At 43.9% G+C, this 24542-nt stretch overlaps 1 protein-coding gene across 12 annotated transcripts in view; it reads left to right on the top strand.

Annotated features, from left to right (window-relative positions):
• TP73 (tumor protein p73) overlaps positions 1-24542 on the top strand; it is a 199988-nt gene that overhangs the window by 79078 nt on the left and 96368 nt on the right. For all 12 annotated transcript variants that reach the window (XM_033921753.1, XM_033921761.1, XM_033921759.1 and 9 more), the window contains one exon: positions 20144-20389. In XM_033921753.1, the coding sequence (XP_033777644.1) occupies positions 20144-20389 (246 nt within the window). The remainder of the gene's footprint in view (positions 1-20143; positions 20390-24542) is intronic.

Here is a 24542-nt window from a genome sequence, read left to right as displayed (position 1 = left end):
CCTTCCATTGGGAAGTTTATTCCATATATCATCCCCGCCCCCCAAATATGTACCTAGGTGCAACTATACAACTCTATACACAAAGACAGTACGGAAATGCAGAAAAAACCCTGAGTTAACTGATACTGCTAAGTATGAATAAATACAAAAATACTGAATGGAGGAAGCCCAGATGTGGCGTGTTGTCTCTAGACATTAATTTGATTTGGGGGGTGGGGTGGTATTTATTTTATTTCCCTAAGCAATTGCAAGATGCAGAGGGAGGTCGGGCTGAGAGTGGGGCAGCTTTTGGCTTTCTTAAAGTTGTCAGTATTATAGGAGATGATGAGGCTGAGCCAGGCATTAGTTACTGCGAGAAAATTGAAAGCGGTCTAAGTTTTCTACCACAATACAGGTGAGCAGGATACAGAGGTAAGGCATAAGAGATCTTGGGAAACAATTCGGTTAGAGTTGAAGAGGTGAGGCTTAAGAGGTCTTAGGTTACAAATCGGTTAAACAAGTTTGTTTTTACTAATTTTCCTACCTAAGTTTCAGAAAATTAGTAAAAACAAACTTGTTTAATCGATTTGTAACCTAAGACCTCTTAAGCCTTATCTCTTCAACTCTAACCAAATTGTTTCCCAAGATCTCTTATGCCTTACCTCTGTATCCTGCTCACCTGTATTTTGATGACTTTACATTGTACCTACATTTGCTGATTGTCCAGCTCTTCTTTGTTGTAAACCCCCTCGAACTACTACGGCTTTGGTGGTATATAAGAATAAAATTATTATTATTATGTGATTTCAACAAGTGTTTCTTGTCTGCAAAAGTGCCACATGACCTGTTGAGAGCTTGGAGAACTCTGACATAAGTTTGTCCAAAAATCGAGTTCTTTTTTTGAAATCCTCCTGAAAATAATTTAGGGCTCCTTTTACAAAGCCCCCTCAGAAGCTTTATCGCACGTGACTTTTAATCACGCACTAATCCCCCGCGCTAGCTGCAAAACTACCGCCTGCTCAAGAGGAGGCGGTAGCGGCTAGCGCAGCCGGCGGTTTAGCACACGCTATTACGTGCGTTAAACCGCTAGCGCGGCTTTGTAAAAGGAGCCTTTAGTGGTTAAAAAAAGGCTTAAAAAAGATGAAAAAAATGATATAAAATAAAAGAAAAAATCATAGAAATAATCATAGAAATTTTAGAAAGCCCGAATAGGAGTTTCATTCCAATTCCATAATTTCTCTGAGATTCATTGTTCTTTCCCTTCCTTTCGTTTTTTTACCATAATTGTCTTCTCTTCTATCAATCAAATTGTATTTCTTTTTTCCATCCTTTCCTCGTGTTTTATTATGTTTGTAAAGTTAGTCTTTAATATGTCTTGTAAGGTTTAGTTCTTTGTTTGTTTTGCTGCCCCCTCAATTTTGTAATTTTACTGATATGTTCATCGCTTAGAATTTTTAATAAGCGATTAATCAAATTTATAATAAACTTGAAAGGGAGGTTGGTGGGATTTCGGCCAATGATTAAGATCGAGAGCAATTATAAAGCTGGCTATTAACACCAGATGACATAACGCTCCAGTTCTGAGGCCTTTTTTCCACCTGATGAATAAAATAAAAGCATAAGAAATAGAAAACTATTTGTATTTTGAAGTTGGATGTTATGGTACTTTATTCAATGATCAAGTTATATTGTTGGTTCCATTGTAAGTGAACTAAAGTATTTTATTAGTTAGGTGCCATCGACTCACGTTTGAACCCGAGCGACTCGATGAATTACAGATCAAAATAGAAATTGGTTTTGCGCTAGTCCAGTAAGGTCTTCCAGTGTCATACATTACGTATTTCATTAAATGAGTCTGTAATACAGGAAATCTCCTTTTATGAATGCCAAAGCATACGAGGCATACTGCAGATTCATTTACTGATGAATCACGTGAAATCAAAACTAAACTTATGCATGGAAAATGCCATCTTGTTTATTTTGTTTCAAGATGAGATCTTGTGCATTCTTAATAAAGCATGATAGAAACATATAGAAACGGTGTCAGGTCAAAAGCGTGCCTCCGCGCGCGCAGACAATTGAGCGCAGCGCGGAGGCATGCGCCGCAGAAAATTACTGTTTTTATGGCTCCGACGGGGGGGGCGTGGGGGGGAACCCCCCCACTTTACTTAATAGAGATCACGCCACGTTGTGGGGCGTTGTGGGGGGTGTGGGGGGTTGTAACCCCCCACATTTTACTGAAAACTTCACTTTTTCCCTGTTTTTAGGGAAAAAGTTAAGTTTACAGTAAAATGTGGAGGGTTACAACTCCCCAAACTCCCCACAACGCCGGCGCAATCTCTATTAACTAAACTGGGAGGGCTCTCTAACAAAACCCCCCGTCGGAGCCCCTAAAAACTGTAATTTTCTTTGGCGCGCACCTCCGTCTTGCGCTCAGTTGTCGGCGCGCGCCTTTGTCTTTCGCCGAGTTGTCTATGAACCTATAGAAACATATAGAGTATGACAGCAGAAAAGGGCCGATGGCCCAACAAGTCTGCCGACTCAAGAACCCTCCCTCCCTCGAGAATCCATCTTTTAAGCATTCCTCTGGAGCGACCCCACCTGTTTGTCCCATCGTCCCTTGAAGTCGAGCGTGTTACTGGCCTCGACTACCTGATGGTAAAGAGGAAGTGTTAGCAGTGGTGCGGGACACCCATTCATGACGGACATGGGGAAAAAAGGAAGATAAGGATGAAGAGATGATGAAATAATTTCACGGACATGTTACACTAAGAAACATTTGCTGCAGATTTCTTGTTTGTCTTCGAAACACTCTTTACTATCAGAACCTCCCAAAACTAGGGGGTGGGACTTGTCTGTACTGTATAGTATTGGGTCTTTTTGAAAAGGACTTACATGTTTGATGGATGCTGCTAAACAGAGAAGCACTCTATATGTGAATTTTCAGCGGCTGAAAATACCGTCTCAGTGCTCTGGCACTATCCACATAGTGATGGGGAGGAATGCGGTTTGCCTAGATATAGGTACAGCAATGATATTCAGTGGTTGTCTGGCTGGCTATGTGGTTAAATTTAGGAGAAAACAAGCTGTCACACTCAATGAAGCTACATGGTAATGCTTTTAAAATAAATAGGAGAAAATATTTCTTCACTTAGGTTGGGTAGACTGGATGGACCATTCGGGTCTTTATCTGCCGTCATCTACTATGTTAGCTAAGCTCTGGAACTCATTGCCAGAGGAACTGGTAACAGCTGTTAGCATAGCTGGGTTTAAAAAAGGTTTGGACAAATTCCGGGGGAGAAAGTCTGTAGTCTACTAGTAGGATGGACATGGGGGAAGTCACTGCTGTCCATGCTACCATGCTACCATGGGATTGGTAGCATGGAATCTTGCTACTCATTGGGGGTTCTGGAATCTTGTTACTCTTTCGGATTCTGCCAGGAACTTGTGACCTGGATTGACCACTGTTGGACTTGAAAGCTGGATACTGGCTAAATATTGCTACTATGGGGGTAATTCTATAAAGCAGGCGCTAGCAGTTATGTGAGAGTTATGCATGTAAAAGGTTAGAATACTAGCATATATGTGCATATGTGTGCACATACATGCATCCATACCAATGTGCCTAACTGCTGTTCTGTAGGTACACGTGTATTTTACATAGCACGCATTTTACAGGTAGGTGTACACAGAGGCGGAATCTGGGCAGAGTGTGGGCAGGACTCCCATTCATGTATAAGTTATACATGCATCATTTGCATTTAGGCATTGCATTTAGGCCAGCTCTATGGCTGGCATAAATGCCTGCACCAAAGCACATAAGCATGTATATTGTATACTGGTTATGCCAGTATTCTATAAAGGAATATAGGCACCTATGGAGGCAGTTCTGTAAATGAGCATGCACTTATTGGCAGGAGATGAGTCGAAATGCACTATGAGCTCCTTTTTCTAAGGTGCTCTAGCGGTTTTAGCGCGCTCTTAGCACAAGGTACATTGCCACGTGTGTTACACGCTAACGCTCCATAGAGTTGGTGTAGTGTGTGCTAAAAACGCTAGCGCACCTTAGTAAAAGGAGCCCTATGTGCTGTTTTGTAAAGCAGTGGTCTTTGCTCATTTTTAAGCGAGGCACATTTATGGGTCCAAAAGGGCTGATAGAGAGCTGACAGATATCTTCCTACTTGGGGCCATGACACCAATAATGCTTCATGACATTCATTCCTACAAAAACACCTGACTTTGGTCACATGTGCGGAACACAGATAAACCCTATGCAAATACAGAACCACAAACTAAAAGTCCTAATATACACAAATGAATCCCTAAGATACCAGACTCTGCATACAATACAAAGCCAGAGAAATGAATTTCTTCCTGACTCATGGAGAGCAGATGTAAATTCTGAAAACTGACTCCTTTCAATCACGAAATTGAAAATAAAATCACTTTTACTACCTTTGTTGTTTGGTGATTTTATTTTTCTCAGTCTCTGGCTACACTTCCTTCTGTCTGTGCTCTTTACTCTGTTTCCAGGACCTTCATATCCATTTTCTGTTTTTTTTTTTCTTCTTCACTTTCTGCCCTACATCCATCTTTGGCATTAACTTTTAACATCCAGCTTTCTTCCAATTTTCTGCTTCTTCCTCAAATCTATTTACTTTTCCACGTCTTCCCTTCCCATCTATTCATGTGCTCCATCTCCTCTCTCTCTCTGTCCTTCCCCACCATCCATATATGCCATCTCCTTCCTCTTTCTTCTCCCCTATTCCCATCTATCCATAAATGGCATTTCTTCCATCTCTTTTCCCTTCCCCACCCCTCCCATCCCTATGCACATGTCCTCCTTCACTATCCCCTTCTCCTCCATCCCTGTATATCATCTCCTCCCTTTCTTTCCCTCTCCTATGGTCTGACATCTGTCATCCCCCTTTTCCCCTTCTGTGATCTGGGATCTTTATCCTCTCATTCCCACAGTCTGGCACCTCTCTCCCCTCCTTCTTCTCCCCTCCCCTCCCTTTGTGGTCTGGCATCTGTCTGTCTTTCCCTTCCTCTCCCCCTGCCTTAGTCTGGAATCTCTCCCTCTTCCTTCCTTTCCCTGGTCTGGCATTTTTCTCTTTTCTCCCCCCCCCTTTCCCTCTCCCATGATCTGCCATCTCTATCTGCCCCTTTCCTTCCCTTGGAAGTCTGGCATCTTTTCTTCCCTTTCCTTCTCATCTCCGCAATCCAGCATCTCTCCATGCTATTCCTCTCCACTACCACCACGGGATCCAGTGCTTACTCACCATTCTTCTCAGCAGCACTGCTGTAACTCATCAGCCGCCGGCAGCGTGAGCAAAATAAACATGCTGCCTTCGGTGACCCGGAAGCTTTCTCGCCTATGACTATTTTGGGGCAGTCCAGGAGTGGATTTGGCATTTAACCAGTGGCGTACAATGAGGGCTTTCAGGAGATTCAGTGAATCCCCAGATCTACAGCCCTGCTTTTTAATTTTTTTGTATGTTTTATGCTTGGTGCAGTTTGATTTGTTGAGTTAGGCAGCCTGCTCAACCAGTCAAACTGTATCAAACTGAAAGTAAAGAAAAAAAACAACAAAAAAAAAGGCAGAGCTCTTGGGCTGGGGATTCTCTGAATCTCCCTGAAGGCCCTGATAGTACTGATATGAATCTGATTGGCTGAGCAACCTCTGCCTATTGCCTTCTCAACCAATAAAATTCAGAGCAGTGCTGTAAGGGCGGTTAGGGGTTGGGGCAAATCCCCTAAAGGCCCTGACCCTATGCCACTGCAGTTAGTCAGTTAAACTCTGATATTCAGCACTTAGGGAGGATTTGCCCTTTACTGTACCTTGGTGCCCTGCAGAATCCAGCAATCTGTGGTATCCCAGTACCACAGTTTGCTGAATCCCATCTTATAGGAATAACGCTGTTTGTGAGCCATCTTACGTAGCAGTGTTATTCCTGTGGCCCAGGAGCCACGGCCCAGTGCTCCTGCCAACCCCCCCCCCTCCAAGTGAAAACTCATTGGTGATCCAGGGGGTCATCGCATGAGGTCCAGAGGGGTCCATTGGGATGAAGGGGGGTCATCTGGTGGAGTCCAGGGAATCAGCGAGGAGTGATGCCTAATGGCTCCTGGCCGTTCTGGTGCCGATGTCAAAATGGTACCTCTAGTGGCAGTCTCACATGACTATCGCTAGGGATCTTATTTCCATTAATAGTAGAGGGAGAAGCATTGGAATTATGGATTCTAATTTTGTGTTTTGTGCTTTTGTGTTGATGATGCTAATTTTAATTTTGACAAACCTATAATACACTTTACGTGACCATTTGCTTGAAAAGATAGTATATATGGTTTGCCAGTCAGAACGTGCTGTTCACCACCATTGCCTGGATTTCCTCTCATCCCATGCTATTCTGTATCCACCCGCCGCATTCCACAGAAACTGCCCTTACTAAAGTTTCCAATGATCTGTTCTTGATCAAATCCAAAGGCCTCTATCCTCATCCTTCTCGATCTGTCTGCCGCCTTTGATATTGTTGATCACCGCCTACTTCTTGATACTCTGTCCTTGTTGGGATTCCAGGGTTCTGCCCTCTCCTGGTTTTCTTCCTATCTCTCCCATCACACCTTCAGTGTATGTAAAAGTGGTTTTTCCTCCACAGCCTTCCCACTATCGATTGGTGTACCTCAAGGCTCTGTCCTGGGTCCACTCCTTTTCTCAATCTACACTTGCTCACTTGGAGCGCTGATCTCCTTCCACGGCTTCCAGTATCAACTCTATGCTGATGACTCCCAGATCTACCTCTCTGCACCAAATATCTCTACTTAAACCCAGACCAGACTCTTAGCCTGCCTGTTAGACATTGCTAACCGGATGTCTCACCGCCATCTGAAATTGAATATGGCTAAAACAGAGCTGCTCATCTTCCCGCCTGAACCCACCTCTCCGCTTCCTTCATTTTCCGTCTTTAAGGACAACACTCTCATCCTTCCTGTTTTGTCTGCTTGTAATCTTGGGGGGTCATCTTTGACTCCTCTCTCTCCTTCACCACCCAGATACAACATATTGCTAAAACCTACCGCTTCTTCCTCTATAATATTCCCCAAATCCGACCCTCCCTCCCTGAGCACACTACCAAAGCATTTATCCATGCCCTCATCACCTCACGCTTAGACTATTGCAACTCACTCACTCTCAGGCCTTCTGCTTAGCCATCTCGCTCCCCTCCAATCTGTCCAGAAGTCGGCTGCATGACTCATATTCCGGGAAAGCACTTTACTCACGTTTCTCCTCTCCTAAAGTCACTTCATTGGCTTCCCATCCATTTCCGAATACAATTCAAACTCCTCTTGCTATCTCTCACTATCTCTCTTCACTTATCTCCCCTATGAATCCCCCCTCCCCCAGTAGTTCCACTCAGCTGGTAAGTCCCTCCTATCTGCGCCCTTCTCTTTAGCTGTCGACTCCAGACTGTCTCTTCTGCCTTGCTGTACCTACGGCGGGCTCCGTCCCTGGCAGTGTTCAAGGCCCGTTTAAAAGCCCTCCTGTTTGAGAGAGCTTTCAACTCCTAACTCCTCTCACCTTGTGTTCTGCATCCCCTACCCTCTATGTCATGTCTGTCTGTCCAAGTTAGATCGTAAGCTCTTCCAAGCAGGGACCGTCTATAAATGTCAAAATGTACAGCACTGCTTAAGCCTTTCAATGCTATATAAGTGATTTAGTAGTAGTAGATGGCTGAAGTGACTGAGCATTCATGTGCCTTTTTATTCTGTGTCCATTCTGTTTTCCTGAGCTTGCCACATTTCACAAAAATGAGGCATGGCTTTCTTCCCTCAGAATAAATTGTATAAAAACAAGATGATATAAAAATGTGGCATTTGCGGGTGTTACTTGGTGCAGTAAATTTCCAGGTGATGCAAGAGATGCCTCTTCTTGTAGAAGAAAAAAAAGCTCTAGGGTTTCAGACAGTGCATGCTGCATTTGCAACTTCTGTGTTTCCCATTTGAAATCAGCACTTCGGGTACCAGAATGCATCCAGATAGGAATTGTCAGAAATGCTACTACGACTCCGTCAAAGATTAGTGCTGAAAGGCATATGCAGCGCTGTACATTTTGACATTTATAGATGGTCCCTGCTCAGAAGAGCTTACTATCTAATTTGGACAGACAGACATGACATATAGGGTTGGCGATGTAGAACCCAAGGTGAGAGGAGTTAGGAGTCGAAAGCACTCTCGAAGAGGTGGGCTTTTAACTGGGACTTGAACACTGCCAGAGACGGAGCCCACCGTAGGGATTCAGGCAGCTTGTTCCAAGGATAGGTTTGAGTAACTTGGCAGTTTTGTATCACCACTTATACAGAGAAAGTGTACAGGAAGGACTTGGGAGGGAATCGCATCATAATACCGGGTCTAGGACAATTCATCGAGGCCAATTTATCGCAGCCGAATCAGCCAAGATGCGTGGTCCCTTATTTCTCTCCTCCCCTGTCCCCAGTCCAGCATGTCTCCCCCCTGAGGTCGTCCACCAGCATTCCTGCAGCTTGGCTTCTCTCCATCTCAGGCATCACAATGGAAGCTGCCACCACTGGGGGAGGGGCATAGCGGATGAATTGCAGGCAACCCTCCCCAAAGAGGTTTCCATGCTCTCCCACCCCCTAAAATTCTCTGTCTGCATTATTCAGCATTTGGGGAGGGGGCAATGCCCCTTCCCCCAATTTTACCCTCCCACTCTCCTCCCTGTGCCCTATTTCCTCTCAGAATGGGTTGATTCCGCACTCTACTGTGGCTTTCCTTCTCCAGTGCCTGTCCCCTCTAGGAATGGAATGAAATGTCCTGCCATGAACCTGCCATAATGAAACATCCCATTCCGGTAATACTTGAGTCTGTTTTATCACTTTTTGCTTCGTAATAATGAAATGGAAAAAATAAAACCTCTTGATAAATTAGGCACATGACAAAACAGAAAGGAGTCTTTTCCTTATAGTACTTCTTAAGGATTAATACTTAATACAGCTCAAATTAAACTCGGCATCCATAGTAACAAGCAAATAATGCCTCGTTATGAATCACAGCATAGGCTCCTGGACCAGATGGTTTATAAGAGCTATAAAAGGGAAGTAAAAGGATAATGGATTTTGGTTTTATCTCTATTGTAAGAACATAAGAATAGCTTTACTGGGTCAGACCAATGGTACTATCTAGCCCGGTATCCCGTCTTCGCAGAGGCAAATCCAAGTCACAAGTACCTGGCAAAACCCCAAGGAGTAGCAACATTCTAGAGCTGAGATTGTGATGTCATAATGCCTCATTCCACCAATGCCTAAGAGTCAACCTTATCAGTGATGTCACAATGGCTTGACTGTCCTATAATTGGCTCATATATGAACTGTCCTATAATTGGCTCATATAAGAACTGGGTCAGACCAGTGGTCCATCTAGCCCAATATCCCGTCTTCATGGAGGCCAATCCAAGTCACAAGTACCTGGCAAAAACCCAAATAGAAGCAGCATTCCATGCTACCATCCCATGTCTGTCTCAACAGCAGACTATGGACTTTAACTCTAGGAACTTGTCCAAACCTATTTTAAAAACCAGCTACATTAACTGCTCTTACCGCATCCTCTGGCAATGCGTTCCAGAGCTTAATTATTCTCTGAGTGAAAAAAATATTTCCTCCTATTGGTTTTAAAAGTATTACTCTGCAACTTCATCAAGTGTCCCCCCTAGTCTTTGTAAATCTTGATGCGGTGAAAAATCGATCCACTTGTACCCGTTCTACACCACTCAGGATTTTGTAGGCTTCGATCATATCTCCCCTCAGCCGTCTCTTTTCCAAGCTGAAGAACCCTAACCACTTTAGTCTTTCCTCATACGAGAGGCGTTCCGTCCCCTTTATCATTTTGGTCGCTCTTCTTTGAACCTTTGCTATATCTTTTTTGAGATAAGGAGACCAGAACTGAACGCAATACTCAAGGTGAGGTCGCACCACTGAGCGATACAGAGGTATTATAACATTCTATTAAGGGTCCTTTCATTAAGGTGCGCTAACCGAGTTAGTGCGTGCTAAAGATTAGTGAGCACTAAATGCGAAGAAGCCCATAAGAATATAATGGATGCACTAAATCAATTAGTTGTCTTAATAAAAGGACCCCTTAGTCTTGTTAATCATCCCTTTTCTAATAATTCCTAGCATCCTATTTGCCTTTTTGGACTCCACCGCACATGGGGGGTCCTTTCACTAAGGCACGCTAACCGATTTAGCGCATGCTAAATGCTAAGGTGCCCATAGAATATAATAAGTGCCTTAGCATTTGCGCACTAAATCAGTTAGCGTCTTAGTAAAAGGACTCCATTGTATTTATGGTCTTGTAGTCCTTTTTTTTAATAAATTTTATTATTTTCCAGTGTAATATAAATATATACCCCCACCCCGAAGGACTGCTCGCACCCCCACAGCCTACCGACCCCCCCTCCAATCATGTAGAAGCTCCTACCGTTGTCCTGCTGCTTCCTCTTGGCGGTCCTGGCCCTTATGTGAGCCCTGCGTTTGCGCTACTTCCTCTTCCGGCGGTCCCGCCCTTTCTCTGACGCCAGAAGAGGAAGCAGCGCAGACGCAGGGCTCACAGAAGGGCCGGGACCGCCAAGGGAAGCAGCAGGACAACGGTAGGAGCTGCTAAATGATGGGGGGGGGGTCGGGAGGCTGTGGGGGTGCGAGCAGTCCTTCGGGGTGGGGGTGCGGGTGCGGGTGGGAGTGCGTGCGAACGGTCCTTCGGGGTGGGGGGGTGGGTGCGAGTGCGTGCGAGCGGTCCTTCGGGGTGGGGGTGCGAGCGGTCCTGCGGGGGGGTGAATCGGACATCGGGGGGGCATCAGGCTTTCAGGGTGGGGACAGGACTTCAAGGGGGAGAGGAGAGTCAGGGCGGGCGAAAGGAGAGTCGGGGTGGCCAGAGGAGAGTCGGGGCGGGCGAAAGGAGAGTCGGGCGGCGACGGGAGAGTCGGGGCGGCATGCGCGGTATACGGGTGTGCGCGGTATATAAAAATTTATTTACATAAATTACAGTTTCCCGCGCGCTATACCCGTGTGCACGTTTTACACGGGTGCGCGGTATATGAGTGAAAATACGGTAATTGCTGCATTTTGCACACATTGAAGGCGCTGTAGATGTTTTGCTGTCAGTCCGTTGAATAGTGCTTTGCAGCAGTCCATGCAGGAGAGGATGAAGGCAAAGCGAAGTTGGGTATAGTTGGGTTCCGAGAAGTAGTTTCTTATTTTCCAGAATTGCCAGAGATAATAGAATGAAGATGAGACCATTTGAGAGATATGGTTGGAAAGTCATAGGTAGTTATATATTAGTTCAGTGATCTCCAATGAGCGGTCCTTGAGGTTCTCCATTGTGGCCCTCAAACAGTTTAACTGGTTGAAATGCTTTTCAAATCCTATATACGCATTAATTTCAATCTTGCTCACTTGATGTTGAGAGGCATTTTCAGTATGACATCTAATTTTTTTAAACAATTATTCAATTAACTTCAATGGCATGGTCAATTACCAAACCATTTACGCCAATTGACTGAATTTAGATTAGGCGCAGATTTTAGTTAAACTTTGCCAGGCAGCCTCATTTATGACACCTAGCGATGCCTAAGGCGCCATATATAGAATCCCTAAATGTTCCCACATTAACCCCAGCAAGTAGAGCACACGCTACATTAGCACATGACCTGCATAAAAATATTATTTTTAAAAAAGCTAAAATTTGCTGAATTTAATCAGGGTTTAGCATGTGAGAAAGTCCAGCATTAAAATGCACTAAGCCCAGATTCCAACACATTTTTTAAAAAAGGGTCCCAAAATTCTTTATCATGGCAGAGGGGAAGGAAAGTTGAGGCGAGGGCAGCAGTGGGAAAGAGTTTGATGTGGTACGATGGTGACAGAAACGCACCGAAATTATTTTGAGAAAAGGTGAATGAAAGGGGTCATGAGCAGGAGGTCGCCATGGGTGGACACCGTGTTTGTCTGTGTCCCTCTAAGTTCAGAAGGGGAGAGGTTGCAGGGAGGGTTAGGGAAGAATTTTGTGTGGTAAGATGGTTACAGAGAGGCACCTGAATTATTTTGGGAAAAGGTGAGTGAGAAGGGTCATGAGCAGGAGGTCACCATGGGTGGTCACCGTGTTTGTCTGTGTCCCTCTAAGTTCAGAAGGGGAGAGGTTGTAGAGAGGGTCGGAGAAAGAGAGCAAACACCCATAGAAGGAAAGTCAATTCTTTTGCAGGTTTGCAGAGTGATGATGACCTTTGGTCGAGACCCATTCTGATTTTTCTTTTTTTGCATGGGACTGGCATGTGTCTGCAGAATGGGTGCCTCTGCATGCAGGCCTGAGCACAGGCCTCGGTCTCGTTCGGGGCATGTTGTAATTAGCTTGATGGCATTTTTTTCACCTAGGCTTTTCATCCTGACAGCATGCCATACGATCCTGACTGGTATGCCTAGTTTTGTCCATTAATGTTTGAAAGTGGTTAACCTTTTTTATGACCGATAATAAAAAAAAGTTTATCCTGTCTCATTTTTGACCCAGTCATATTTCATTCTTTCTTTTTTTTATATTTTGGGGCAGGGAGAACTGAATTGGCTAAAGGGGGAGGGGGGTTTCAAGTGTTTTGTGTGGTATAAAATTTACTGCTGAATAAATTTAAGAAGTCTGGACAGTAAACTATATAGTGAAAAAAGGTAATATAAAGTGTTGAGGAAAAAAACCCCCAACATCTTTAGGATAAGGAAAGTTTAGCCGATGGGAAAATCAGGAAACCTGGGTGCAGTAATTTGTAAGTGGTGCCTTATTAATGGACTAACTTAGGGGTCTTTTTTATTAAGATGCGCTAACCGATTTAGCCTGTGCTAAAGATTAGCAGGCGCTAAGTGGATGCCTTAGCATTTAGCGTGCACTAATCTTAAGCGCACGCTAAATCAGTTAGTGCACCTTAATAAAAGGACCCCCTTAATACATGTGACTATCTTTTGTGGTTGCTGTGTTAGTCCACTTGGACATGTGCCGGCAATACATTTTTGCTGGACTAAGGCCCTCTTAGCACGCGTTAATCGGTTAGCGCACCTTAGTAAAAGAGGGGGTAAATGCATCTTTTACAAGCTTTTGAGAGTTACTCTGTCAGAAGTCAGGTTTAAATAGTACAAATTCATCTAGGTCAGTGGTCTCAAAGTCAAACCCTTTGCAGGCCACATTTTGGATTTGGAGGTACTTGGAGGGCCTCCGAAAAAATAGTTAAAACATAAGGGCGCCACATTAAAAGTGGCGACGCACATTTGTCCTGAGCTCAAATGTCAGCACGGGATTGTTGGCGCGCCGTTCTCCTCCGCACTTTTGAGAAATTTGAGAGATGGTTTTGTGAGAAGGATTGATTTAGTTTATTGCATCTGTACAAGTTTTCTAATCTCTTAGATCGAAGGAGGTGCATTATCTTGACTGTGCTAACGGTGTTCAATATACTGACTTGGGCAAATAGTGCTGCAGGCAAAGTGCAGCAGCTCATGAACAGACTGATCTCCATTGTTGTACAGGCTATAGTTTGATTGCAGTTTCAATTGATCCCCTCACAAATTGGGACCCCTGATAAAGGTGTGTTTTCCGAAACACAGACCGTGTCGGGTCCTCTGGTTTGTTTTTAGATGTTAACCGCATTTATTTGATATAATAAAATTAGCCTGCAACATTGTACGTGTCTCTGCAGTTTTCTTTGTTTTGCCTTTGGATTCTTCACTGCAGACTTCTTGGTTCTCCCCCATGTTTGTTAAGAACATAAGAAGTGCCTCTGCTGGGTCAGACCAGAGGTCCATCATGCCCAGCAGTCCACTCGTGCGGCGGCCCAAACTCAGTGGTCTCAAACTCACGGCCCGCCAGGTACTATTTTGAGGCCCTCGGTATGTTTATCATAATCACAAAAGTAAATGTCTCTTTAGCTATAAATGACATTATTATTATTAAGACTTAGCCAAAAGGAAAGATTTATAAACTATAAAGAGTTTTACCTCATGCAAAATTGTCATTTCTTTAGTAAGACATTAACTATTTTTTTATGAGGCCCTCCAAGTGCCTACAAATCCAAAATGTGGCCCTGCAAAGGGTTTGAGTTTGAGGCCACTGTCATAGCCTGTTGTTTGTATGTGTGGGTGTTGGGAGGGGGGAAGGGTAAAGTATTTTCCAAATAGGTTTTTAAGCTCCAAACATTTTGTGCATGTAAAGGATTCCGCCATTTTGCTGCCAGGTGGGGGAAACTTGTAGAGGGAACAGTTTTGTATTTGATTCCTCTGGGATTTTAGAATCTTATGTGGTTGCTGATGAGGTTATATTTATCATTGGGTGGCATTTCGATTAAATTCAACATGTAGGCTGGTGTTTCACCATGGAAGATTAAAAAGATCAGTGTACATAGTTTAAAAATACACCTTGCTTCAAAAGGGGAGCCAGTGTAGCTCGAGATTCAGGGGTGTCACTTCGTTTATATTTGGTTGGTTTCTGAGAAAATAAGTCTGGCTACCACCTTTTGAGTGATTTGTAGATTATTTTTTCTGAATATTTTCTTTCCGTCCTACGTATAGGACATTGCAATAATCTAGTTGGGATAGTACCAGTGACTGAACCAAGATCTGAAAGTTTTCTTTGGCGAAACAATGCCCAATTCGTCTCCGTTTTCTCAGCCTTGTGAATATTTTCTTGGTTAATGTTCACGTTTGTGCCTCCCAGGATAGGTTCTTGTTGAATACAATCTCTAGGATTCTCTGTTCTGATTCCAGTTGTGGTGGGGGCATAAAGCAGCGTCATTTAAGTGTCGTCGTTGGTGATTCTGGGTGGGCTTATCAGTAAAAATCTGATTTTTCCTTTATTTAGTTTCAGTTTCATTTTGTCGGCTCAGTCAGTAGCTAGGGTGACTTCCTTTACTGATCTGTTGATCTTGTTTACTTTCTTGCATAAAGGAATGCAGTTATAATATCATCAGTATGTTCAGTGGTGTAGTAAGAGGGGGAAGGCCTCCCCATGCCACGCTTGCACCCTCCCTTCCCCGTCCCCATATCTCTTTAAATTCTTCACCAGCGCGAGCAACAACTTTAGCCTGCTGCTTGCACAGGCCTGGCTCCCTCTGAAATCACTTCCGGGTCGCGGGGCCAGGAAGTGATGTCAGAGGGAAAGCCAACGTCAACGTGATCAGCAGGCCGGAGAACCTTCTCACACTGCCGAATATTTAAAGAGGTACAGGGTTAGCAGGGAGGATGCAAATGTGGCGTGGGGGCACGGAAGGAGCTGGGGCAGGGCGGAGAGGAGGGTGCAGGGGAGTTGTCACAAAAGGAGTGGAGGGGCAGAGAGGAGGACAAGAGGACATGGGTGGGCTGGGGAGGCCAAGGAGGTCATGCTACAGCACTGGGGAAAATGTCCAGAACTGTTGCACAATGCCATAATCATGCATGACAATGCTTTGAAGGATGTTAACAGTTAAACATACTCACTTTCAAGCTGATTGTGTGCTTGGTTTAGTGAAACAGCTAACATTTATTAGTTGTTTGTTAATAAAATGATGATTTCAGATGTCATGTGTTTTGTTTCTCCCCTACCAGAGATCGCTGCACTCATCTCTCATCTGGTGGCAACTTTAAGTACATCACACACTTTCAAACGTATATACAGTATTAGATTACCAGTGTTGGTGCATTTTCGAGAGAAAAAAATAAATAGTTGCTCGCAGTCGTGTTTTATTAGGTAGACCATAAGTGATTTCTTTTCTACGCAGTCCTGGAAGGGTGGGTAGGGGTGTTTCTTTGGGGAAGGGTAGTTATGTAATTATATTTATTCTTATTATGTATCCAAAATACTTTAATATTCATCTGTTATATATGTTTACTTTTGTTTTCATTTATTGTATATGATGGTCCATTTAATAAAAGTGATATTAAGTTTAAAATTGATAAACCGCAAAATACATGATAAAAAAAATCAATAAAATAGCAAATAATGCGAGAATAATAAAATTAATAGTCAATAAAGATTCAAGTCATTCCTCCTTAACCTTAATCTTCCCTAAAAATTGAAGACCACTCAAATCTGGAACAATTGAATCCCACTGAATTTAAAAAAAAAAAAAAAAAAAAAAAAAAAAGCATCTACGAATAATTGTGTTTTTAAAAGTGTCGTAAACGACATATCGTCCTGGCATACTCTCAGCACTTATAAATCAACCCTCGGTATTGCTGAATATTGGATGGGGGTGTGCCTCATCTCTCTCGCTCACAAACGCAAAGGAGACCTTAACACGGGAGCATCGCGCCGACGCTATATAGCGCAGCAGCTTTTACACACCCAAATGCCACGTTTGCAAGGGGCCGCTGAAGAGTTCTCAGCCTAACCAACAAAATTGGGGCAGTCTCCCTCACTTAGTCCAGCGATTTTCCACTTTTTTTGTTACGGGAGAAAAATACGGAATGGAAAAAAAGTGGGAAATCGCTGGACTTAGGCCCTCTTTTACTAAGGTGCGCTAACCGATTAGCGCATGCTAAACGCTAACGCATGCATATTAGTCTATGGATGCTGCTCAAAACGGGACGCTTGTTACCTGATGTTATATTTGCTTTTTGAGAAGTTTCTGGCAAGATCTATCTGCTTGGCAATATATTCTAGATATACACATTGGTGACTTTCAAGACTCCTGAGGAAGGTCTGTTGGCCGAAACATGTGTATGTCGAGTCATTGAGTCGTTGGATGTATTTTTATGGCATTGGATGAATAAAGATTCCTATATTATCAGATGCATTGGAGGACACTTTCATTAGTGCACATCATTCTGATCTGGACAATTCCACTTAGCCTTTGGTAAATTTAGTTAGATGCATATGTGATAGTTAAGGCCATGCCCAAGTAGAAGCCTATGAAAAGGTTTGGTATACAAAAATAAAAATCTGAATATGGATTGCAGCCAAGGCCAGAAAACCACTCCTGATTAATATTAAGGAGAAGCATAATAATATTCTCTGTATGTACTTCGCTTAAGCAAGACCATAAGGGACATTAGGATGTATACATGATACATGGAGGTATTAATTTATTTCCATCTTTCTCTCTTCAGTATTCTGTATTTCCGCATACTCACGTTTCCCCGCACATCTAAACATCCCAGGCAGGGGCAGTGAAGCTCATTCGCTGCCTGGGACTTCCCTCTGCTGTGCTCCACCCTTGCAGATGTCACTTCCTGTTTTCTTTAATTCTGGCAGGATGCTTCAGAGGGAAGCTTGCAGGGCCGGCAGCAAATAGTGGATACATATTGCCGCTGCCTCTCAGGAGCTGAGATACACTGGGAGGGGGGAGTTGCTGGGCCGTGGGCAGGAGAGGGTGGCAGCAAATTCCAGATCCAGGGGCAGAAGAAGAGTAGCCAAGAGGAAGGATAAAATGTGTGTAGTGGCAGCAATGGTAGTTTGGGAAGGCCCACCCAAAATAACAGGTCTGGCTATGCTTCAGATACACACCACACACGCACATACCCATAAACAAACATGCACACGGACATACACACAGATACCTTCAGGCACACACATATATACAACACACACACACATCTATCTATTTACAAGTGCATGTGTGCACACAACAGTCTGTCAACAAAAAGTCAGCATTTGAAGTTCCTTTCTTAACTTTATCATCTCCTCTTGCGACTAGGAAAGTCCCAGATGGTCACTGAAGCTATTTTTAAAATATAGGAGCCACCATAAAATATTTTCATAACTGCTGTTTGCAATATTTTAAAAACACCGGGGGAGGGCGAGGATTGGGGCTGATACCTTGTTATAGAAATAATCGGATTCTGCACTGCTATGACTAATTGTGACAGCATTCTCTTCGCCACAAGAGAACGTCCCGGCCTAGCGATTTATGCAGGCCCTGTATGCCTTCTTCAGCATTGCCCTGGATGCTGTTCTGAGAATGAGGTGTGTAGTAGAGGTGGTGCAGTGGTTAGAGCTACAGCCTCAGCACCCTGAGGTTGTAGGTTCAAACCTACGCTGCTCCTTGTGACCCTGGGCAAGTCACTTAATCCCCTTATTGCCCCAGATACATTAGATAGATTATGAGCCCACCGGGACAGACAGGGAAAATGCTTGAGTACCTGAATAAATTCATGTAAACCATTCTGAGCTCCCTTGGGAGAATGGTATAGAAAATTAAATAAATACCTGCATTTTCAGATAACACTCCAGGTAACAAAGTATTTTTTTTACCTAAAAGTCTGCCCTGTGTGGCAAAATGCAGGGCAGATGCAGGTCCTGCCCCCTGCATTTACCACATAGGTTTTCCACTTACTGCATGTTAGCTTTTGCATTAAACATGTGGTAGGTGCAAAAAATACCACACTTCTTTTCCCTGGAGAAGAGGAGACTTAGAGGGTATATGATAGAGACTTATAAGATCATGAAGGGCATAGAGAGAGTAGAGAAGGACAGATTCTTCAAACTTTCGAAAAATAAAAGAACAAGAGGACACTTGGAAAAGTTGAAAGGGGACAGATTTAAAACGAATGCTAGGAAGTTCTTCTTTACCCAACGAGTGGTGGACACCTGGAATGCGCTTCCAGAGGGAGTAATAGGGCAGAGTACAGTACAGGGGTTTAAGAAAGGATTGGACAATTTCCTGCTGGAAAAGGGGATAGAGGGGTATAAATAGAGGATTACTGCACAGGTCCTGGACCTGTTGGGCTGCCGCGTGAGCGGACTGCTGGGCATGATATACCTCAGGTCTGACCCAGCAGAGGCATTGCTTATGTTCTTATGTTCAGTAAAAGGGATTTAATTCAGACATGCCACATCTTTATAGTGACAAGGCTTCCACTAGAAATAGACAGATGTTGTCTTTAAGGGAAGTTTTTCTGTTTGATAAAAAGTGCAGGAAACAACCCTGAATATGTACCAGATGACCAAGTATGTGCAAAATGTGAAAATTCCTTACTGCAAATAATTGGAGGGGGAGGGGAGATTATGATTATTTGGTAAAATCACAGATCACAAATCTGTTCACTCTAGACCAGTGTTTCTCAACTCGGTCCTGGAGTACCCTCTTACCAGTCAGGTTTCCAGGATTTCCACATTGAATTTGCATAAACTTGATTTGCATACACTGCCTCCATTGTTTGCAAGTTTCTTTCATGCATATTCATTATGGATATCCTGAAAACTTGAATGGCAAGGAGTAGTCCAGGACCGAGTTGAGAAACACTGCCCTAGACCAGGGCTAGGCAATTCCGGTCCTCGAGAGCCACAGCCAGGTCAGGTTTTTCAGGATATCCACGATGAATATGTATGAGATGGATTTGCATGCACTGCCTCCTTGAGACGCAAATCTATCTTATGCATATTTATTGTGGATATCCTGAAAACCTGATCTGGCTGTGGCTCTCGAGGACCGGAATTGCCTACCCCTGCCCTAGACTTTGGTGGGAGGTTTTCCGAGCAAAAGGCAGGGAATGTCAAAGGAAGTGGGGTGGGACATTTCCAAATGCAACAAAAAGAGTTAATTTTTTGCCTCTGTTGCAAACATATCATTCATTATATTTTATGTTGAAAAACATTGCAGTAATTTTTGGGGTTTTTTAATTGCAAATATAGTCACAGAGGTAAAAAGTCTGCAAACCTCTTAATATCATTTTTGTAACCTTTAATGTGTGTGTAGCTTCCAATTTTTAAAATCCCCAACATATCTGAAGAGTCTTCAAAAGCCAGAAACTAAAGTGCTGCCACCTTCTGGCTGAACTGAGTTGGGCTTCCATGTTCTACCCCAACACTGCAGGGAGCATCTTGCCGGTCCGCTGGAATGTGGTTTAAATTCTGTAAAACACCCTTCTGGCTTTCTTTGTTGGTAAAGTGAAGGGGTCCTGCACTGAGAAATCCCATGGACTATTAGCGGTTACCTGTACGAAAGCCGAAATATATGTTACAGTCTCTTTCACATGTGGTGACCTGTGAAAGTAAACAAAACGAAAAAAAAAAAAAATCCATAGGAAATATTTTGGGAGGACTGCTGAGCAAACTTAGATGCTTTAAGAGGTCTGAAAGGAGACACCTGAAGAGCAGCTGATGCCTCGGTCCTCATACCTGTCTCTTTCTCTCCTCCCCTTTTCCATTCCCCCAGTCCCAGTTCAGTTTGCTCAACAACAGCATGGATCAGAATATCAGCAGCCGAGCCGCTTCCACCAGCCCCTACAGTTCTGAGCTCGCATCGAATGTCCCGACCCACTCGCCCTACTCGCAGCCCAGCTCCACCTTCGATGCCATGTCACCTGCGCCCGTCATCCCTTCCAACACCGACTACCCTGGTCCCCACAACTTTGAGGTCACCTTCCAGCAGTCCAGCACAGCCAAGTCAGCTACGTGGACGGTAAGTGTCATGCCTTGCATGTCTGTGTCTGTGTCTGTGTGTAGAAATAGACGATGCAGTCAATTTTGTACTTATATAGGTCAGATTTCTGAAACGAGATAGCACAGAGGGCATCGAATGCCTAAAGCAAACCCTGCGTATTTAAGACACCGCTGAGCAGAAGGGTCAGTTTAGGATGTCAGTCTCAGCTGTTCCTATATCTGACCATTGCAAAATTCACTGTGCAGTAAGGACAAGAATGAGATCTGTCTGCCCCTGATATAGGTATGATGAATTTTGTGAGATAAAGAGTGATGGCATTTAACGGGTAAAAAAAAAAAAATTCTCTTGTTTGCTTATCTAGTTAGAATAAATTTAAAAAAGTTACTATGGGGTCCTTTTGTAAAGCTGAGATAAAAAGTGACCTTAGCATGTCCATAGTCTTATCTTTCCCGTGTGCTAAGGCCACTTTTTACTGCAGTGGTACCCTCCACCCCTGATTTATTTATTTCATGAATGATGGTGCATTAAAGGCCCCCTTTTATCAAGCCACGTTAGGGTATTTTTTTATCGCCGGCCGCCGCAGTGAAAGCTCCGATGCTCATAGGAATTCTATGAGCGCCGGAGATTATACCGCAGCAGCTGGCAATAAAGAAACCCTAACACGGCTTGATACAAGGGGGCCTAATATGGCCATTAGTGCATGGCCATTTTTTTTTTTCCAGTATTTCTTTTAGCAGAACAAACATGACAATACACTTAAACAGCAGTGGCCAATTCAACTCAGGTGTGCATGGCAATTTTTTAAAATTATTGTGGGATTGTGCTTTTTGCGCACTAACCAATTAGTGTCTGCTCATGTAGATGCGCTAATTGGTTAGCGCGGGAAAGCCCATTCTCTGCCCCTGACGTACCCCCTCAAAAATAGAAATACAAAAAATATTTAGTGCATGGTTAGCGCATGGCCATCCCAAAACAAATGCGAAACACGTTAAGCGCATCGACATGAGACTTTTTTTTCCTGCTCTGTTTGGCACGCGTTAGTATCTAACGCAGCTTTACCCCCCCTCCTTTATAAATCCACGCTACCATTTTTAGCTCCGGCCGTGGCGGTAAGAAGTTTCAAGTTCAAGTTTATTGTGTATTTGATTAATCGCTTACTCAAATTTCTAAGCAATGAACAAATCTTTCAAATTACAGATTAAAACTGGGGTTAATAAAAACAAGTAGACACTGGGGTTCTTAAAAACAAGTAGACACTAAGCAAACATAACAGATTAGTAACTAACAATATAAACAATAACAGAAGAAACAGCAGGAATGAATGGGTAAGGAAATACAATATTGATGATAGAAAGAGGAACAATTATGGTAGAGAACAATAGAAGAGGAATAAGATAGTAACCTTGTAAGAGTTTATTGCGATAGGTTCGGACTCCTACGCATCATAGGCATCTTTAAAAAGAAAGCTCTTAAGTTTACTTTTAAACTCTGACGCTCATAGAATTCCTTACTGCCACGGCTGGCGCTAAAAATGCTAGTGCGGCTTTGTAAAGAAAGAAAGGGGGTAAGTTGCGTTAGGGATCCTTAGTTAATAATAATAATAATAACTTAATTTTTGTATACCGCCATACCCAGAAGAGTTCTAGGCGGTTCACATTGGTTAGAAGAGGTTACATACCAAGTTGATCATAGAGTTGCGAACTACAAGGAGGAAGAAGGGGGGAGAGGAGGGAGATGGGGGGGGGGGAGAAGTTTCGGTAGGAGGGAGGAGGAGGATTGAAGGAAGGGGCATTAGCAAGAAAGTGACAGAATGTCTGTGAAATCTAAAACCCACTGACTGCAGCCCAATTCGTGTCAGTGAAAAACTCCTTTACAAAGGAATGCAAGAAAAGAAAGCAGACAGTTGGTTTCCTCTTTGTCCCCAGTCTCCAGATATTTACCGATTAAAAGCACTTCTTCTTGTATGTCTGTCTGAAGTGTCTGACCATTCCCTTCACACTTGCACAGGAATGATATGAGTTTAGATGAACTGAGGAGGGCACTCATATTCAACTAGTCTCTGAACCCAGTTCATTTTAGCTGCCTTAGGGCTAGATTCACTAAGGCCACGGATCCAATCATGCAAATGAGGGCGATCGTAATCACGCCCCCCCCTGACTGCATAGATCACTCTCCAGCGATCCTGACGCATGCGCAGACCATCTCCTTTGTCTGTAGATGGTCTGCGCATGCTCACCGCCGAGCTTGAAACTTTTTGTTGTTGTTGTTAAGAGCTGGAAACTGTCGCGAGCCTGTGGTTTTAGCCCGTGGGTTGAAAGCGGGGCCGCGCTGCGGGTTTAAACCACGGAGTCGGGGCAGAGAGCAGGGTTTTTGCTCAAGCGACTGGTCCTCACCAGTCGCTTGTTTTTGAATCGGCCAGCCCAGTCGGTGTGCCTTCTTTAGTTTAGTGAATCGCGTCCGTCCTACTTTGCATGCCGTTTCCTCTCATTTGCATGCGCGGATCGGATCGGGGGATGATCGGCCACGAGGTTAGTGAATCGGGTCAGAGGAAAATCGGGTCGCAAAGTGGTCGGGACACGATCGGTGTCCTTAGTGAATCTAGCCCATAGTTTCTTTAGCCTCAGGGCTTCCAAGTGCCATGAAAAAAATCTCAGGGAGTAGGATGCTTGGGATGTTTGTGAGAGAGGCTGAAGGAAGTGAGAAAGCCAGGACACTTCTAAGCTTTGCTGGTTTCATTTTCTGTTCATTACAACCTGGCCTAGAGCAGCCTGTAACCAATGTGATCTTTAGGTCTATCCACAATGAATATGTATGAGATGCATTTGTATAGATTTGAACTACAAGGACCACTGCAAAACCCTTTTCAGTGTGCTGTAAAACTAATTTGATTTACCGATTGTATGGAGCCACAGGCTGATGGACCAACCTGGCAAATTTCTTTGGGAATCTCAGAGAGCTCATCATGAGTTTATGTATGCTATTGGTTGGTTTTTTTTGGAGGACGTGGTATTATTTGTTTGGACCTCAAATACCGGTACTTGTGTTGTTAGTACCAACCAACCTGGCTGCAGGCCAGTCCTGAGGCTAGGATTCACTAAAGTCTCCGATCACTTGTCATCGCTAAACCAGTTTGATTGGTTTAGCGACTGATCGTATATGCTGACCCGATGCATAAAACGGCTCATTGCGTGGTTTTCCATGCGATCGCTAGATCCGCCCCCCCAGGCCCAACAAGTCCTGCCCCTCCCCCCCAGCCAATCAGCCTCCCTCCCATCTTGAGACTCCTACTGAAGGTCACAGCAGCGATTTTGGTGGTGGTGATGTGTGAATAGCTTTTGCTTAGGCAGGCCATTATACCATCAAGGAATCTGAGGTAGACCTGGGGGAGGGGGGCGAGTTCACTGATGAGTCCAGGATGGGGGAGATTATGGGTGGTGGTGGTGCTGGCTGGGGGAGGGTAGTTGAGTGAGGGGAAAGGGAGGCTGTGTGCAGCCGCAACAGTGGGGAGTAGGCATGGGGGAGTTTTGGTTTCAGCCAAAAATGCCCTGGCATTTTGGGCCAAAGCCCAGATTTTGGGCCTTTTTCAGTGCTGAAACCGAAATTGAAATTCAATAGTTATCTGAATTTACCCAGATAGCCATCTGGGCCTGTTGCTGAATCCTGGGTGTAGAAAAAAAAAATTGTGTGGCCAGCTGTGGGTTAAATATTATCCTCTAACATTGAAAAACGACCTCTAAGTGCTTGGTATAATGTCACAAATTCACCTTCATTTTTCAAAAAAAGGGAATTCAAAGAGAAAAGGCTTCAGAAGCCATGAGGTGCAAATTTGCACCAGGCTATGAGAGAGAGAGCTGGACGATTCATCGGCTCCCCCTCATGCTTTGATCATCAGCCAGAAAAACCCTTATTGGTAGAGTGTAATGTTATCTAAAGTTCAAAATTGCAAATAAATATCTTAGTGGAAAACTGGACTTATCTTTATGTTTGCTCCACCGCTTTAATCCTGCTGTTCACAACTGCCGCTTCTGTCCAGTGAATGAACACTGGAAAAATAATGCCGACGATGGCCAACGTTTTTTGATGTTACTCAATTGTTTCCTCGGGGCTCTATGCAAAAAAAGGAGAAGAGTTAATGAAAATTCGTTCAGCTTGTCCAAGTTATTCGAATACA

This window comes from Geotrypetes seraphini, chromosome 15, assembly GCF_902459505.1.
Source record: "Geotrypetes seraphini chromosome 15, aGeoSer1.1, whole genome shotgun sequence".
Classification (NCBI taxonomy): Eukaryota; Metazoa; Chordata; class Amphibia; order Gymnophiona; family Dermophiidae; genus Geotrypetes; species Geotrypetes seraphini.
This window is presented reverse-complemented; position numbering and strand designations above follow the sequence as displayed.